Genomic DNA, 18813 nt, shown 5'->3' on the forward strand with positions numbered 1-18813 from the left:
GTACCATCTAGACATTTCTGGGATATTTATTCACTAAACCATGGAAAGGAGAATGCTGCACTGGTTTACATACATAAAGTCCATGATCCCCACCCAATAAACCTCCTTCCACTTTAGATGATTGAGAGCATCCTGACTGGCTGCATCACTGCCTGGTATGGGAACTGTACTTCCCTCAATCGCAGGGCTCTGCAGAGAGTGGTGCGGTCAGCCCGGCGTATCTGTAGATGTGAACTTCCCACAATTCAGGTATTTACAAAGACAGATGTGTAAAAAGAGCCCAAAGGATCATCGGGGACCCGAGACACCATCACAAATTGTTCCAGGCTGCTACCATCCGGGAAATGGTACCACGGCATAAAAGCCAGGATCAACAGGCTCCGGGACAGCTTCTTCCACCAGACCATCTGACTGATTAATTCATGCTGATACAATTGTATTTCTATGTTATATTGACTGTCCTGTTGTACATAATATTTATTATAAATTACTATAACTGTACACTTAGATGGAGACGTAACAAAGAATTTTACTGCTCGTATATATGAAGGATGTAAGTAATAAAGTCAATTCAATTGAATTGTTGAATAATTGGGCAGCTTGTTTTTCAGGCGTTGTACTGTGCCATGCGGTCGACCAAGGACAAGAGCCAACCCATGCAACCTATAAATTTCATATTATTTTATTGGGAGCAGCTTTTCCACAATATATAAATATATTAACACACATGAAAAATACAACTTCTAAGGCACCCAGAAAAGTGTCTGTACACCAATTACAAAAGCAGTAAACCAGTGTAGGTTTCTGACTTACACAAGTTAGTCATCACATAGATCAGAATTACCTGGTAGTTTATAGAACATATAGATAATATATCTCCAGTAAGAAAAAGGGTGCCCACATCAAAAAACAGATTGCTAAGAATTCTTAAATAAACACAGCCCCCGCTTACAAAAAAAACTTTTAAAACCCATTGTGTTCTGCTGTGGGATAAATACATTTAACATGTTTCCAACATACATACAATTCAGCCCCTGCAGTTTGCTGTGATATGACTGATCCTCTTGGTCGATGATGTACACTTTCATTCTGTTTTCTTCACCAGTAACACCAATTATCCAAAAGGTGAACTTTCAACGCTCCTTGTGGCTGGGATCTGATAATCTTCTGTGAAATTCTTTGCATCTTGAATGGAAAAGAACTTGGCGAAAAAACATATCCAGAATACAAAGAGCTTCAATTTTTCTTGGCATATTAACTTTCAAACACAGGGTAGTTTTTTAAAAAAAACATGAAATTGGGGCAAATGGTGTTTCATAATCATTAAAAACAATATACATTGGCACAAAGCGTTCGAGGTTAAATAGGCAACTGATGAAACAAGGTCTACTTCGGGACAAAAGACTCTGAAGAAGCAAAGCAGTAAGTCTTGGGTAATGATATATAAAAGAAAGTTTATCATTTGACAAAATATATATATATTTTTTGCAATTTTGTCATATTTCGGTGTAACGGTGTCAACTCATCAACGTCACTGCAGAAGCAACTAGAACAATGATGAAAATCAAGTGCACATCTCCATGGAACCAGCACAGTTTACTCTATATCCACAAGCTGTAGATACCAGTGAATATTTAAATTACAATAAACACAGCAGCTTACAATGAACACGCTTTAAAGTGTTCGACCCCTTCAATGTGGTGTCCCATTTGATGCTTGTAAATACTGTATTTGTGCCAGTACGCAGGTATGGCTGTTCTCGAATCAGGAAACACCTATCTACTTTTGCACAACTAAAATTTAACCAACAAATACTTACTGAACCCTTTTCGATTTAGTGAGATAAAACCCATATCTTCTTTGTAACATACTCCTCTGAGTCACTTAACAACAGCACATACACTGTGTCTGATTAGTGCATATTTCTTTAAATAAATAAGAAATGAAAACTCACTACTACTTTAGGACATAGAGCATGGAATATGACTGATAGGCTTTGGACCTTGAGTTGGTCATATGACAGCAACCAGAAAGATAATGGTAATTTTTAAGGACTGGAGGGAAAAAGACTTCACAACCAGAATATTTCTTCTGCATTTTATGAATATTATATTTGGTATTCAAACCCTGCTTGTATGTTTTATGATTCAAGACGGAACTGTACTCAAAAGCATCAAGACTACAGTCACAATGATCTCTTGCACGGTTGACTTAGGTAGTCAGGATCATTTCAAAAATAAAACTTCAAAACAAATGCTCCCAGTAAGATTCACACCTAGGATCGTAAAAATCCAAAAGAAAAATAATGTGTTCCATTAAACCTTATTGTTCAAGCTGAAAGGAATAATAAATACTTAAAATCTGCCATTGCTTAACTAGAGTTTGAAACTTTTGTAAAATAATTAAGAATAAAGATGTCACAATTTTAACGTTATTTCTTCCTGCATGTTCCCCTGATTGCTTAGTAATCAGGAAAAAGTTTACTGAAAATCTACACCAATAAAATGCATTTATCACTTGAGGCTACTTACAATCCTAATGAAGGAATTACCAATTAACCAGTGCCAACCCTCTGCTAACTAAATCGGTAGCAATATGAATCCAAATATACAACCTCGACATTTTACATAACAGTTCTCCTCTGTGCTGTGGGTTCAAGAGCAAAGGGATTAATTATGACTCGTTCATTAATGTCGCTCATAAACACAACCACTTGTTGTGTTGGGTAAATCGGTCTAGGTGGGTTGAAATGGAACAGTACTGGGACCCTTAAGGCCAGCTTTGAAGAAAAGAAATCACATGGTATTAATTTGACAATGAGCATAGTTGAAAATGCATGCAGAGGTGCACCTAACATATACCCACTTGGGCATTTTTGATGGATTGGTTCCGTATTTATCACGTTATTAAAGATATTTACTGGGCAATTTGTGACATTAAGCCCATCTGCACGGGACTCGTTAACAATCAGTTATTAAGCCTATTGACTCTTTCCACAGACTCCGGAACAATGGGCAGCAGATTCAAGTGTGCCAGTGGTTTCACACCTCGTAGATCTTTTCCTGCAGGTAGCTGAACAGCGAATCCAATCCTTTGGAGGAACTCCACAACTGCTTCAGCATCTGGCATTCCCTTTCATTCACCTGCTCCAGGGTGGATTTGAGGAAGCTCCGCACCAGGCATTTCGATTCTTCAAGGACCTGAAAGTGAGAAAAGCCCCATCAGTCACCTATGAACAAACACAGAGTTCGGGGCCTGGCGTTTTCAATGCCCGGAAGCAAATTGCTGCAGATGCTGCAAGTACTCAGCAGGCAAGGGAAAACAATGCCAATGTTTTAGGTCTATAAACTATCATAACAGCATGGAACAGGCCAATCTTCCCAACCAAGATTCCTATCCAAGTGAGTCCCATCTCAAAGTTAATACACCAACCACACCTATTTCCTTTGGCAGTTTGCTCCACATACTGATCACCCTCTGGGTGAAAGAGTCACCCCTCAGGTTCCTAGTAAATCTCTTCCCTCTCACCTTAAACCTAACCCCTCTAGTTCTAGATTCTCTAACTCTGGGGAACAGCCCCCACAGCTCAACTCATCTATGCTGACCAAGTTATCTATCTGAGCTAGTTCCATCTGTCTGCATTTGATCCATATCTCCCTCACTAACATCTCACTGAATTAAAATGGTCTGCTCCCTAGTTGGTTGCTCTAAGAAATCATCCCAAGACGCTATCAGAATGTCCTCTCAGCTATCCTTGTCAATTTGATCTGTGACCCCCTCAAATTTTGTTTTAAGCATAAATCTGAAATGCGCTGCAGATTCAGTGATAGAATCACATCGCATTGGAAAGGCATTTAGACAGGCACTAAAGAAGGCAAAGCATGCAGGGTCCTAATGTGGGGAAAAGGATGAGTGCAAAGGGGCAGAAAAGTCAGCATGGATATAGAGGGCTGAAGGGCCTATTTCCCTGCTGCCTGACACACACACAAGATGCTGGGGGAACTCAGCAGGCCAGGTGGCAACGATGGAGGGGAAGGAATAGTCTTTGTTTCATCGAGCCTGGAGAGGGGACAGAAGCCAGAATAGAAGATGGAGGGAGGGGAGGAGTACAAGCTGGCAAGTGATAGGTGAGGCCAGCTGAGGGGGAAATTGCGTGGCTGGGGGAGTGGGGTGGGGGGGGTGATGTGAGAAGCTACAGAGCTGAAGAAGGAATCGAATGGGAGGGGACAGTGGAGTAAAGGGAAGGCAGTGGAGAACTTGGAAGAGGTAATGGGGAGATCATGAGGTGTGGGAAGAGAAGGGGTGAGAGGGCAATCAGAACAGTGGGGGGGGGGATCTAAATGGGGGTAGGATGAAAAACAGAGAGGAACAGTTACCAGAAGTTACAGAAATCGAAATTCATACCATCATGTAAGAAACTGCCCAGTCAGAGTACGGGTGTTGCTTTTCCAACCTGCTCTTTGCACTATAGCTTGATTTATACTTTGTTCTGCAGTATAGTGTGTCAGGTGGCCTATAACACTATCCCCTCTACAAGCTCTTATACTCACCTGAGCTGAATTGCAGCTTAATCAATCCAACATTGAAAGCTCTCTATCAAAAGACCATAAGACACAGGAGCAGAATTAAGCCATTTGGCCCATCGAGTCAGCCCCACCTGATTTATTATCCCTCTAACCTTTTACCCCCTACTAATCAAGAACCTATCAACCTCTGCTTTAAACCCAGTGACTTAGCCTCCACAATTGTCTGTGGCATTGAATCCCACAGACTCACCGCCCCCTGGCTAAAGAAATTCTCCCCCAGCTCGGTTCTAAAGGGACGTCCCTCTATTCTGGGGTTGTGCCCTCTGGTTCTGGACCCTCCCCCTTTAGGAAACATCCTCTTCGAGAGCATCTAAACTTTAATGATCATTCCCCACCACTGCAGTGATCTCGACTCTCTTTGATAGAACAACCCCATAACCTTCTGCCTCCCCTTCCATAATATCAACTAACCCAAAGTATCACCTCGCAGCCACACCTCTCAATGACACACCTTACCTTCCACTGGTGTCGATACTTCTATCATGTTATGAATACTGCATGTACTCATCTGAAAAGTCTTTAAGCATCTCATCACCTCTTCTCCCTCTGACTCCGCTGATAACTTTTATTCCCCACCCCTCCCCAATACACTCCGGATAACACCATCCCTGTCATCATCCTGCTGTTTCCATTCTCCTTGCTTTCCTACCCCCCTCACCTGAGCTCCTCCAGATTAGCCCCAGCTCCTTTATGATGCTGCCCCTAGGTTCCCACCCCTCACTGTCAAACTGATCCAACATCCCTCCACTTCCATAAGTAAATTAGCTTCATGCAGATCCCAATCCAGTCCGTGTTAGGCTATCTGATACGTAGAGTTCCATCTCCTCCAATAAGAGTCTCAATTCCTCAGGAGTCTAAAGCTTTGGCATTTTCTCCCTAGACCCTCACTCACCTGCTCCATCTTTCCTTCTCCAGTCACCTGTGTTTCTCTCTGTATTCATTTGTGTGGGACACTGATACTCATTGTTAGGGATCATTCTGGAGTTATTTCATTAAGAATAGCATGATTAGGGATTAATTAAAATGAGAACCAGTCTTCAGGAAATAAAACCTGTACACAATTTAACTTTGTGGCTAGTGAAACTGATCATTCTCATTGTGTCCTATTGAAACCACACAGGGAAAGACAACAGACGAATGTTTTGCTCTTGTTAAAGGAGCATCCCCGCCACTTAAAGCACAGTTCAGGACAGATCTGTTTTTGTCACTTAACCTTCTGCTTCATTGTATATTCATGGAGCCGTCCCTCAACACTGTAACAAAAGGCGTATATTTTGGGTGTCTACAAGATTTTGGAACAGACTCCAGTATTGAATATTCAAGAGGTTCTGTTAACATAGAAACATAGAAAATAGGTGCAGGAGTAGGCCATTCGGCCCTTCGAGCCTGCACCGCCATTTATTATGATCATGGCTGATCTTCCAACTCAGAACCCCGCCCCAGCCTTCCCTCCATACCCCCTGACCCCCGTAGCCACAAGGGCCATATCTAACTCCCTCTTAAATATAGCCAATGAACTGGCCTCAACAGTTTCCTGTGGCAGAGAATTCCACAGATTCACCACTCTCTGTGTGAAGAAGTTTTTCCTAATCTCGGTCCTAAAAGGCTTCCCCTCTATCCTCAAACTGTGACCCCTCGTTCTGGACTTCTCCAACATCGGGAACAATCTTCCTGCATCTAGCCTGTCCAATCCCTTTAGGATCTTATACGTTTCAATCAGATCCCCCCTCAATCTTCTAAATTCCAACGAGTACAAGCCCAGTTCATCCAGTCTTTCTTCATATGAAAGTCCTGCCATCCCAGGAATCAATCTGGTGAACCTTCTTTGTACTCCCTCTATGGCAAAGATGTCTTTCCTCAGATTAGGGGACCAAAACTGCACACAATACTCCAGGTGTGGTCTCACCAAGGCCTTGTACAACTGCAGTAGTACCTCCCTGCTCCTGTACTCAAATCCTCTCGCTATAAATGCCAGCATACCATTCGCCTTTTTCACCGCCTGCTGTACCTGCATGCCCACTTTCAATGACTGGTGTATAATGACACCCAGGTCTCGTTGCACCTCCCCTTTTCCTAATCGGCCACCATTCAGATAATAATCTGTTTTCCTATTTTTGCCACCAAAGTGGATAACTTCACATTTATCCACATTAAATTGCATCTGCCATGAATTTGCCCACTCACCCAACCTATCCAAGTCACCCTGCATCCTCTTAGCATCCTCCTCACAGCTAACACTGCCACCCAGCTTCGTGTCATCCGCAAACTTGGAGATGCTGCATTTAATTCCCTCATCCAAGTCATTAATATATATTGTAAACAACTGGGGTCCCAGCACTGAGCCTTGCGGTACCCCACTAGTCATCGCCTGCCATTCTGAAAAGGTCCCGTTTATTCCCACTCTTTGCTTCCTGTCTGCTAACTAATTCTCCACCCACACCAATACCTTACCCCCAATACCGTGTGCTTTAAGTTTGCACACTAATCTCCTGTGTGGGACCTTATCAAAAGCCTTTTGAAAATCCAAATATACCACATTCACTGGTTCTCCCCTATCCACTCTACTAGTTACATCCTCAAAAAATTCTATGAGATTCGTCAGACATGATTTTCCTTTCACAAATCCATGCTGACTTTGTCTGATCATTTCACCGCTTTCCAAGTGTGCTGTTATCACATCCTTGATAACTGACTCCAGCAGTTTCCCCACCACCGACGTTAGGCTAACCGGTCTATAATTCCCCGGTTTCTCTCTCCCTCCTTTTTTAAAAACCCTCCAATCCTCAGGAACTAGTCCAGAATCTAACGAGTTTTGAAAAATTATCACTAATGCATCCACTATTTCTTGGGCTACTTCCTTAAGCACTCTAGGATGCAGACCATCTGGCCCTGGGGATATATCTGCCTTCAATCCCTTCAATTTACCTAACACTACTTCCCTACTAACATGTATTTCGCTCAGTTCCTCCATCTCACCGTCCCTCTGTCCCTTACTATTTCTGGAAGATTATTTATGTCCTCCTTAGTGAAGACAGAACCAAAGTAATTATTCAATTGGTCTGCCATGTCCTTGCTCCCCATAATCAATTCACCTGTTTCTGTCTGCAGGGGACCTACATTTGTCTTTACCAGTCTTTTCCTTTTTACATATCTATAAAAGCTTTTACAGTCCGTTTTTATGTTCTCTGCCAGTTTTCTCTCATAATCTTTTTCCCCCTTCCTAATTAAGCCCTTTGTCCTCCTCTGCTGAACTCTGAATTTCTCCCAGTCCTCAGGTGAGCCACTTTCTCTGGCTAATTTGTATGCTGTTTCTTTGGAATTGATACTATCCCTAATTTCTCTTGTCAGCCACGGGTGCACTACCTTCCTTGATTTATTCTTTTGCCAAACTGGGATGAACAATTGTTGTAGTTCATCCATGCAACCTTTAAATGCTTGCCAATGCATATCCACCGTCAATCCTTTAAGTGTCATTTGCCAGTCTATCTTAGCCAATTCACGTCTCATACCTTCAAAGTTACCCCTCTTTAAGTTCAGAACCTTTGTTTCTGAATTAACTATGTCACTCTCCATCTTAATGAAGAATTCCACCATATTATGGTCACTCTTACCCAAGGGGCCTCTCACGACAAGATCGCTAATCAACCCTTCCTCATTGCTCAAAACCCAGTCCAGAATAGCCTGCTCTCTAGTTGGTTCCTCGACATGTTGGTTCAAAAAACCATCCCGCATACATTCCAAGAAATCCTCTTCCTCAGCACCTTTACCAATTTGGTTCACCCAGTCTACATGTAGATTGAAGTCACCCATTATAACTGCTGTTCCTTTATTGCACACATTTCTAATTTCCTGTTTAAGACCATCTCCCACCTCACTACTACTGTTAGGTGGCCTGTACACAACTCCCACCAGCGTCTTCTGCCCCTTAGTGTTACGTAGCTCTACCCATATCGATTCCACATCTTCCCGGCTTATGTCCTCCCTTTCTATTGCGTTAATCTCTTCTTTAACCAGCAACGCCACCCCACCTCCCCTTCCTTCATATCTATCCCTCCTGAATATTGAATATCCGTGAACGTTGAGCTCCCATCCCTGGTCACCCTGGAGCCATGTCTCTGTGATCCCAACTATATCATAATCATTAATAACAATCTGCACTTTCAATTCATCCACCTTATTATGAATGCTCCTTGCATTGACACATAAAGCCTTCAGGCGCTCTTTTACAACTCTCTTAGCCCTTATACAATTATGCTGAAAAGTGGCCCTTTTTAATGCTTGCCCTGGATTTGTCGGCCTGCCACTTTTACTTTTCTCCTTTGTACTTTTTGCTTCTACCCTCACTTTACACCCCTCTGTCTCTCTGCACTGGTTCCCATCCCTCTGTTGTGAACTAACCTCCTCACGCCTAGCCTCTTTAATTTGATTCTCACCCCCCAACCATTCTAGTTTAAAGTCACCTCAGTAGCCCCCGCTAATCTCCCTGCCAGGATATTGGTCCCCCTAGGATTCAAGTGTAACCCGTCCTTTTTGTACAGATCACGCCTGCGCCAAAAGAGGTCCCAATGATCCAAAAACTTGAATCCCTGCCCCCTGGTCCAATCCCTCAGCCACGCATTTATCCTCCACCTCATTGCATTCCTACTCTCACTGTCGCGTGGCACAGGCAGTAATCCCGAGATTACTACCTTTGCGGTCCTTTTTCTCAACTCCCTTCCTAGCTCCCTATATTCTCCTTTCAGGACCTCATCCCTTTTCCTACCTATGTCATTGGTACCTATATGTACCACGACCTCTGGCTCCTCACCCTCCCATTTCAGGATATCTTGGACATGATCAGAAATATCCCAGACCCTGGCACCAGGGAGGCAAACTACCATCCGGGTCTCTGGACTGCATCCACAGAATCGCCTATCTGACCCCCTTACTATCGAGTCCCCTATCACAACTGCCCTCCTCTTCCTTGCCCTACCCTTCTGAGCTACAGGGCCGGACTCTGTGCCGGAGGCACAGCCACTGTCGCTTCCCCCGGGTAAGCTGTCCCCCCCAACAGCACTCAAACAGGAGTACCTGTTGTTAAGGGGCACAGCCACCGGGGTACTCCCCATCACCTGACTTTTCCCCTTCCCCCTCCTAACCATGACCCACTTGTAAGATGTGGTTCCATTGTAAATGTGTAATTCTATAACTTTAACTGACTGTATTCTAAATATTAAAGCTAAGTAGATGATTATAGCAATTGAAACTGTAGTTAATCGTTTATTGAAGAAGTATAAAGCATTGTGAGATTCTTTTGGATTCTCCTAGACTCTTTGCCCTGGAGGTTTGATGTGTGAATAAAGACTTTAATATTTCCCAGTGACAGCTGATGTGTGGCTTAGTTTCAGTCAGTCACAATATTAATCTGGAAATTACTACCTTCAAGGCCCTGCTTTTTAACCTCTTCCAAAACTCTGCCAGCAGAACCTCCTCCCTCTTTCGACCTGCGTTGATGGTACCAGTGTGGACCACCCATCCCCTTCTAGATGCAGTGACATCCTTCACCTTGATACCAGGGAGTTCGCTCTGTAACCATGGACTTGCTTTAATCCTGTTCCTTAACTATTGAATTCACCATCACGATTGCTCTCATTTCTTCCTCTATTCTTCTGCTAGTGAGATCACAAAAGATTAGATCTCTAAGAGACTGTACTAAAATTTGGTTAGCTCTGCTGTACGGTGTTTAAATGTATTTCTTTCACAATCCCTGTGGAGTTTGATGTGGCTTTATGTTTGGGCTTTATTTTGCTTATTCACCAATTCCCTTCTCTCAGCGAAACATGTCCTGTGAATCAAAGTCTTATCTGCGCCTGGATGAACCAAGCTAGTCCTGAGCCAAGGTGTGACACATCCATCTGGTGACGACGTCGATGTGTCGATTAATTTAACCAAAGGGAGAAATCAGCGTACATCGTGCTTTACGGAGTGGAGGAGAAGGTGACCCCTCACGCTGAAATGCAGCCCCATAGTAACTGATGTACAATGTTCTGACTCTCCTTCCCAATCAACCCCAGTTTCCTGCTGAGCTCCATATTGTTCTCTGACTGGCAGCAATAAAGGAGCATATGGGCTGGCCCGTAAGGAGTAAGTCCACCGTGACTAAGGCATATTGTTTGCAGGTTCCAGTGATGTTCTTATTTAATCTGCTTTTAGTGTCGCTTCCAAAGGGGACGATGGGGTTAGGTTCAAGGGGGATGTGAGGGGTAAGTTTTTTACTCGGAGAGTGGTGGATGCCTGGAATGCTGAGAGAGGCAAATATATTGGAAACTTTTAAGAGATGTTCAGATAGGCACATGATAAAGGGATATGGAGGGATACAGACATGGTGTAAGTAGGAGGGATGAGTGTTTGGATGTTTTTGATTTGCTTTTTAGCTGGTTTGGCACAACCCTGTTGCCTGAAAGGCCTGTTCCTCTCCTGTACTCTTCCATGTTCTAAAGTCGATCACTTGGCTGAAATGCTTTGTATTTCAATCCATTGCAATTTGTCTGAGGTGAGATATTATGATACTACCACACAACAAAATTCTCTAAGGTTACATTAATGTGAAGCGTAAATATACTGTACATCCGTTAAGCACCCACACGCAGGAATACGCAAAGCAGAGGCTGATAAGTTCTTCATGAGTAAGGGTGTCAAAGGTTACAGGTGGCAGGGTGGAGATATGTCTCTACCAAAGGAGGTGTAAGGCACTCCTTCCCTCCACTAGCCTGCAGGACACCCCTGGGGGAAAAAGCCCAGAAGATGGGCAAGGGGTATAGTTCATGCCATGCCTTCTCTAACTTCCGCTATTGCCCCACCTCCCCCTCATACCCCATCTGTTATTTATTTATATACACACATTCTTTCTCTCTCTCTCCTTTTTCTCCCTCTGTCCCTCTGACTATTCCCCTTGTCCATCCTCTGGGTTTTTCCCCCCCTCCCCCTTTTCCTTCTTCCTGGGCCTCCTGTCCCATGATCCTCTCATATCCCTTTTGCCAATCACCTGTCCAGCTCTTGGCTCCAACCCTCCTCCTCCTGTCTTCTCCTATCATTTTGGATCTCCCTTTCCCCCTCTCACTTTCAAATCTCTTACTAGCTCTTCCTTCAGTTAGTCCTGACAAAGGGTCTCGGCCCGAAACGTCGACTGTACCTCTTCCTAGAGATGCTGCCTGGCCTGCTGCGTTCACCAGCGACTTTGATGTGTGTTGCTTGAATTTCCAGCATCTGCAGAATTGCTCGTGTTTACTGCCTGATACATTGACTGGTTATTTCCCCTCCATTGATACTGCCTAACTTTTTGAGTTCCTGCAGCACTTGTGTGCGAGTCGCTCAAGATTTCCAACATCTGCAGAAACTCTTGTGTTTATGAAGGTTAAATGCTTCCTTTAAATAAGAGGCTGATTGACTATGTTCCCATGTTGTTGGGACTTATTCCCTAAAGCACTGGAATTTTGAGAGATAAAGAATACAGGGTCCTGGGATTCATCAACAGAAGCATTGCGTACTAATGTAAGGAAATTATGTTTTACACATTGGCTGGGACCCATTCCACTGTTGTGTCTTATTCTGCTTACAATACGTTAAGGAGGTCCTGAGGATGTCGGCTAAAAAGTTTAAGGGAAGACCTTTCCCGGGATGACGGATTCCATCTGTAAGCTTTAACAGTGGAAGATCAGTCTGTTCCCCTAACGTGAAGACAACCATTAGGATGGAGATACGGGAGCCTAAAGGTACACAGTCAATGTTTTAGGAACAGCTTCTTCCCCTGCAGATTTCTGAGAGTGCATAACCGATGAACAGTACCTCAGTATTTAACTGTCTTTTAGCATCATTTACTTCATATATTTTAATTGTAACTTACAGTAATTTTTTATGTATTACATAGTACTGCTGCCACTAAACAAGAAATCTCATGACATACAGTACTGTGCAGAAGGCACAGTACGGTATTTGTCAACATGGTGTGCATTAGAATGAGTTTGTAGATCTGGTGGGAGCAAAGAATGTTGGGAATGGTGAAGGTGGAGGGCTACAGAAAGGTGTGTGAGGCAGGTGATTGTGGAGTTCCAGTAGCAGGGGTAGCACATGTGCAGACACACCCAGCCCTGAGACACCAGGCAAGGTCATTTGATTCCAAACAATTGGTTTATTGGTCATTACAGAATGTCTCCCTGGTGCTTCCTGTTCCGTCCCCTCTCCCTTCCCCTTTTCCCAACCATGATTCCCCTCTCCCTGCCCCTTTCCTACTCTCAATCCACAACAGAGACCCGTATCAGAATCAGTTTTATCATCACTCACAAATGTCATGATATTTGTTTTTTTTTTGGGGACAGCAGGACAGTGCGATACATAAAATTACTACAGTACTGTGCTGAAGTCACCCTAGCTATAGATATGTGCCTAAGACTTTTACATAGCTCCGTATCTCAATATTTAGCTCTTTTTTGAACTATTTACTTACTTTTTTAAATATTCTAATTATAACTTCTAGTAATTTTTATGTATTGCATAGTACTGTTGCCACAAAACAAGAAATTTCATGACATACTTCAGTGACAGTAAACTCGATTCTGAATCTGAACGAGATTTGATGGAGAGGTACAAAATCTTGACAGGTTTTGATGGGATGAATAGATGGAGGCTGTTCTTACTCAGAGTGATTCAAGGATCAAGAGACAAGGATTTAAAGTCTGCCCAAAGGGACACCAGTGGGCAAGTCGGTATGTGCAGAGAATAATCGGGACCTGAGAATCACTGCCTTGGTCAAGTTGGAAAGAGAGTCAACAAGGGCTTTCAAGTTGGAAAGGCATGGGAAGTTGAAAGAGAATAATGTGCAGGACTATAAGTGGGAGGTCGTGCAGGGGAAGGCAGGCCGATGAGGTTATTCTACTGGGAATCAGCTGAGAGTTGATGGCCTTATCATCCTCCTTCAGGCCCACGATGAGTCAGCAATTTGGCAAGAAGGCAGGGGACGGCTGGTGTTAGTTCTTAGGAAAAACATGAAATTCTCCATAAATTTGAATGGATCCATGCCCCACACTCAGTTATGTCACATTCCTGCCCTTTGACAAGAATCTAGTGACTACAGTTGAACATGGAGTGGGCCGATTAATCTTTTTACTCTGTTGCTCACTTTCAGCTATTATTAAAGGTCATCATAATTCTTGACTAAAGTACATCACATTTTAATATTTTCAACAGACCACAATCCTGAGATTCTTTCCAGCAGTGAATTCTCTGGTGAGCAAACACAGATTGGCACTTGGACAAGTTTTGCTCACAATTCCAACAGGACTAGAGATAAGGAGATATCTGCAAACATTTCCATATAACAATATAATAAACAATCTTATCAGAAGCATAACATTGGAAGATGGGCTGTAAAATATGTTACTAGATTACAAATAGTCATAGTCATACTTTATTGATCCCGGGGGAAATTGGTTTTCATTACAGTTGCACCATAATTAATTAAATAGTAATAAAACCATAAATATTTAAATAGAAATATGTAAATTATGCCAGGAAATAAGTCCAGGACCAGCCTATTGGCTCAGGGTGTCTGACCCTCCAAGAAAGGAGTTGTAAAGTTTGATGGCCAATCAAACTTTATGGATAGCCCCACAGGACATGCTCAATTATTTCACATCAAAACATTTTGGATCACGTGGAAGGGGACTCCCAACGACACTTCTAGCTTGCCGCTGGCGTTTAGGGCAGCAATGGAGGTCCTCCACCTCTGTCTGTACATACAGTCGCACAGGGAAATAGAAAGATCCTTCATTGCTGTTTCCATAACAAACTTTTTTTTTACCACTTAGGGTTGTTAGCCCTGAAGATTGGTGAACCACTCAGTCTGGCCTCTACCCTTTGACCTGCTTGACATGGGTGACCCTACCAAGAGAAAAGGCGCACGGCCCTGACTCCAGCCGACATAGCTCTCCAGGTCACTGAGGCACGCAAGCCTCCAAGCCCCATGACAAGATTGTGGTCCTCTTGAAGAACATTTGTTTCTTAAATGAAACAAAATATAAGATCAGTCCACTCACTATTGTTACTTTGGGTACTAATACAGGTTTCCCCCGCTATCTGAAGGTAGAGCGTTCCTATGAAACCGTTCGTAAGCCGAAATGGCGTAAAGCGAAGAAGCAATTACCATTAATTTATATGGGAAGAATTTTTGAGCGTTCCCAGACCCAAAAAATAACCTACCAAATCATGCAAAATAGCACATAAAACCTAAAATAACACTAATGTATAGTAAAAGCAGGAATGATATGATAAATACACAGCCTATATAAAGTAGAAATAATGTATGTACAGTGTAGTTTCACTTAACAGAATCGGGAAGACTTAGCCAAAACCGATTTGTAGAAAAAAATCGGCACATACACGCATGCGCACACGCCTGCCCGCGCAAGGCTTCACGGTCATAGTAGTCTTTCCTGGGGTAAACACAAGTTTAAAGGGGGCATCTTTTTTCATAAAAATGAAAATCCTCTTTTGGTTAGTGAAAACAGGTACTAATGTAGGTCTTTCGTAAAAGCGAAGTGGCGTAAAGCGGGGGACACCTGTACAAGTTTTTCCTTTCTAGAAATGAATGTACTGCTGAGGAGAAAGCTACACAATCCATCGTTCATTGCATTCATCCCCATTCTCTGAACATACAATGTCCTCAATCTGTGCAATGTATCCTCTGAGCTGCCTTCATAACGCTTACATTTCAAGTGTTGCTATCATGGAACGTCTACAAATGTTTCTAAGATCAAAGCCCACATGTCACTTCCTCGGTGGGCAAAAAGCAGGTTACTGTGGAGACTGGAAACTTGAAATCAAGGAAGTTTTGTTTTCCTTTTTCCAGCATTGGCGCGGATTTCATTTCATTTCAGATTATATATTTGCAATAAATTTGTGGAGGGAAAGATTTGGCATATAACTCCTAACGGTCTGTTTTAAAGGTGAGAGGGGGTAGGTTCAAGGGGCATGTGAGGGGTAAGTTTTTCACTCAGAGAGTGGTGGATATCTGGAATGCACTGCCTGCTATGGTGGAAGAGGCAAATACATTACAGCCTTTTAAGAGACATTTGGATAGGCACATGGATGCAAGGAAGATGGAGGGATTAGTGTTTGGGTGTTTTTGATTTGCTTTTTAGCTGGTCCGGCACAACACTGTGGGCTAAGTGGCCTGACCCTGTGCTGTACTTTTCGGTTCTATGTTCAATGTTAAAGCAAATTATTTCAACTTAAGCAGAAAACCGATTCACCTTAAAGAGCAAAATGGATGGATAGAAAGCCTACAGCACAATACAGGCCCTTCGGCAATTTCTCCCAATAAAGGCAGGGAAACTTTTTTTTTCCTGAAAATGTAGTGTGTGCAGGATAGCTACATAGAATTGCATAAAGTTAATACTAGTCACTTACAGACTGGTCACTGAATTTGACAGGGAAAATCAAAACAACTGCAAATGCTGGAAGTCTAGAACAAGACAGAAAATGCTGGGAATACTGAGCAGGCCAGGCTGCTGCTGTCGGAAGAGAAACACAGTAAACATTTTAGTTAAGAAACACATCTGCTCTGACCCAAAATGTTAGCAGTGTTTCTCTTCCCACAGACGCTGTCTGACTTAAGACCATAAGACATAAGATCAAAATTAGACCATTTGGCCCATCGAGTTTACTCAGCCACTCAATCATGGTTGATCCTTTTTTCCCTTCCTCAACCCCACTCGCTGGCCTTCTCCCTGTAACCTTTGATGCCATGGCTAACCAAGAACCTATTAATTTCTGCCTTAAGAACAAATCCAAAGTAGCTTGTGGTAATAAAATTCCACAAATTCACCACCATCTGGCTGAAGAAACGTCTCCACATCTCTGTTTTAAATAAATGCCCCTCTATCCTAAGGCTGTGGCCTCTTGTCCTAGATTCACCCACCATGGGTAACATTCTTTCCATATCTACTCTATCTAGGCCGTTCAACTTTCGAAAGGTTTCAATGAGATCCCCCTCATCCTTCTTAATTCCAGAGAATACTGACCCAGAGCCATCGAACGTTCCTCGTATGATAACCCTTTCATTCCTGGAATCATCCTTGTGAACCTCCTCTGAACACTCTCCAATGCCAGCACATTTCTTCTTAGATGAGGAGCCCAAAATTGTTCACAATACTCAAGGTGAGGCTTCACAAGTGCCTTATAAAGCCTCAGCATCACATCCCTGCTCTTGTATTCTAGACCTCTTGAAATGAATGCTAACACTGCATTTGCCTTCTGAACCACCGACTCACCCTGCAAGTTAACCTTTAGGATATTCTGCACAAGGTCTCCCAAGTACACTTGGCATCTCAAGGCTTTTGGATTTTCTCCCCGCTTAGAAAATAGTCTGCACATTAATTTCTACTACCAAAGTGCATGAGCATGTATTTTCCAACATTGTATTTCAGTTGCCACTCTCTTGCTCATTCTCCTAATCTGTCGAAGTCCTTCTGCAGCCTGCCTGTTTCCTCAACACTACCTGCCCCTCCACCAATACTCCTATCAAACTTGGCAACGAAGCCATCTATCCCATCATCTAAACCATTGATATGCAGCATAAAGAGAGGCAACATTGATCCCTGTGCAACACCACTGGTCACTGGCAGCCAAACAGAAAAGGATTCTTTTATTCCCACTTGCTGCCCTCCTATCAATCAGCCAATGCTCTAACTATGCCAGTAACTTTCCTGTAATACCATGAGTTCTTAATTGGGTAAGCAGCCTCATGTGTGGCACCTTGTCAAAGGCCTTCTGAAAATCCAAATATACAGCATCCACTGCATCACCTTTATCTACCCTACTTGTAATCTCCTCAAAGAATTCCAACTGGTTCGTCAGACAAGATTTTTCCCTGAAGGAAACCATGCTGACTTTCTCTTGTCTTGTCCTGTGTCACCAGGTACTCTATAACCTCATCCTTAACAGTTGACTCCAACATCCTCCCAACCACTGAGGTCAGGCTAACTGGTCTATAATTTCCTTTCTGTTGCCTTCCTCCTTTCTTAAAGAGTGGAGTGACATTTGCAATTTTCCAGTCCGCTAGCACCACGCCAGAGTACAGTGATTTTTGAAAGATCATTACTAATACCTCACAATCTCTACCACTACCTCTTTCAGAACTATAGGGTGCAGTTCATCAGGCCCAGGTGACTTGTGTACCCTTTGATCTTTTAACTTTTTGAGCATCTTCTCCCTTATAATAGTGACTGCACTTACTTCTCTTCCCTCACACCCCTCAATATCTGGAAGACTGATGCAAAATACTCATTTAGTTCATCTGCCATCTCCTTGTCCCCAGACGCTGAGTATTTCCAGCATTTTCTGTTACTCCATTTAATTTATAGGGATATACTCAATGATTCACCTCCTGAGAGATTCTATTCCCACAGACGCTGTCTGACTTGTGGAGTATTTCCAGCATTTTCTGTTATTCGATTTAATTTATAGGGATATACTCAATGATTCACCTTCTGAGAGATTCTATTCCCACAGACGCTGTCTGACTTGTGGAGTATTTCCAGCATTTTCTGTTTTTGTAGAAATTTTTAGGGATTTATTCAATCATCCATCTCCTGGAAGGCCAGAGATTCACTGATGTGCTTCTTGAGGTCAGATATGGGAACTGAGTCCATTTTAATTTTTTTTTTACTTTCTCAGGTATCATTGATTTTCTCTCACTTTGTGACAACTGATCCACTGCTCATTACATTATCCTTGTTACGATAATTAGAATATTGTAAGCATGTTGAACCCGAGTTCACTGTAACCCTGTTTTATCAAGTGCTCATTGACAATTGGTTGCCACAGTGCACGTCAATCTATCAGCAGAACTCCAGAGAAAAGAAACAATATTAAGTTACCTAAGGGAAGTATGAGGAAAACGTGAAGGCCCATTAACCTATTTTGCGAAGGATATCTCACCTTTAATTCGGAAACAAATTATTACTGCCTATATTTACTCTGGTTCACCAGACAATTCAGCTTCTCTGTGACTTTAAACTCACTGCTGATGCTAACAATATTGTGTTGGCTGCCTTCCAGTCGAGTCCCCGTTCTTCAGTGGTTTGCAACTAACTCCTACAGTCTTAGTGAATTATTTACTGTTTTTTCACACTTCTGCCTGTACCTGACCTTTCATATCTCTATCTAACCTTTGCAAATTCTTGGGCTGTGT

At 42.8% G+C, this 18813-nt stretch overlaps 1 protein-coding gene across 1 annotated transcript in view; it reads right to left on the reverse strand.

Annotated features, from left to right (window-relative positions):
• Window positions 1-689: 689 nt before the first annotated feature.
• The window catches only part of LOC134356544 (chromodomain Y-like protein 2), a 208143-nt gene continuing 190019 nt past the window's right edge, over window positions 690-18813 (reverse strand). Inside the window, exon 7 of the mRNA XM_063067507.1 lies at window positions 690-3200. Within this exon, the coding sequence (XP_062923577.1) occupies window positions 3042-3200 (159 nt within the window). The 3' untranslated portion in view covers window positions 690-3041. The remainder of the gene's footprint in view (window positions 3201-18813) is intronic.

The sequence above is a fragment of the Mobula hypostoma genome, chromosome 14 (genome assembly GCF_963921235.1).
Source record: "Mobula hypostoma chromosome 14, sMobHyp1.1, whole genome shotgun sequence".
NCBI classification, from domain to species: domain Eukaryota; kingdom Metazoa; phylum Chordata; class Chondrichthyes; order Myliobatiformes; family Myliobatidae; genus Mobula; species Mobula hypostoma.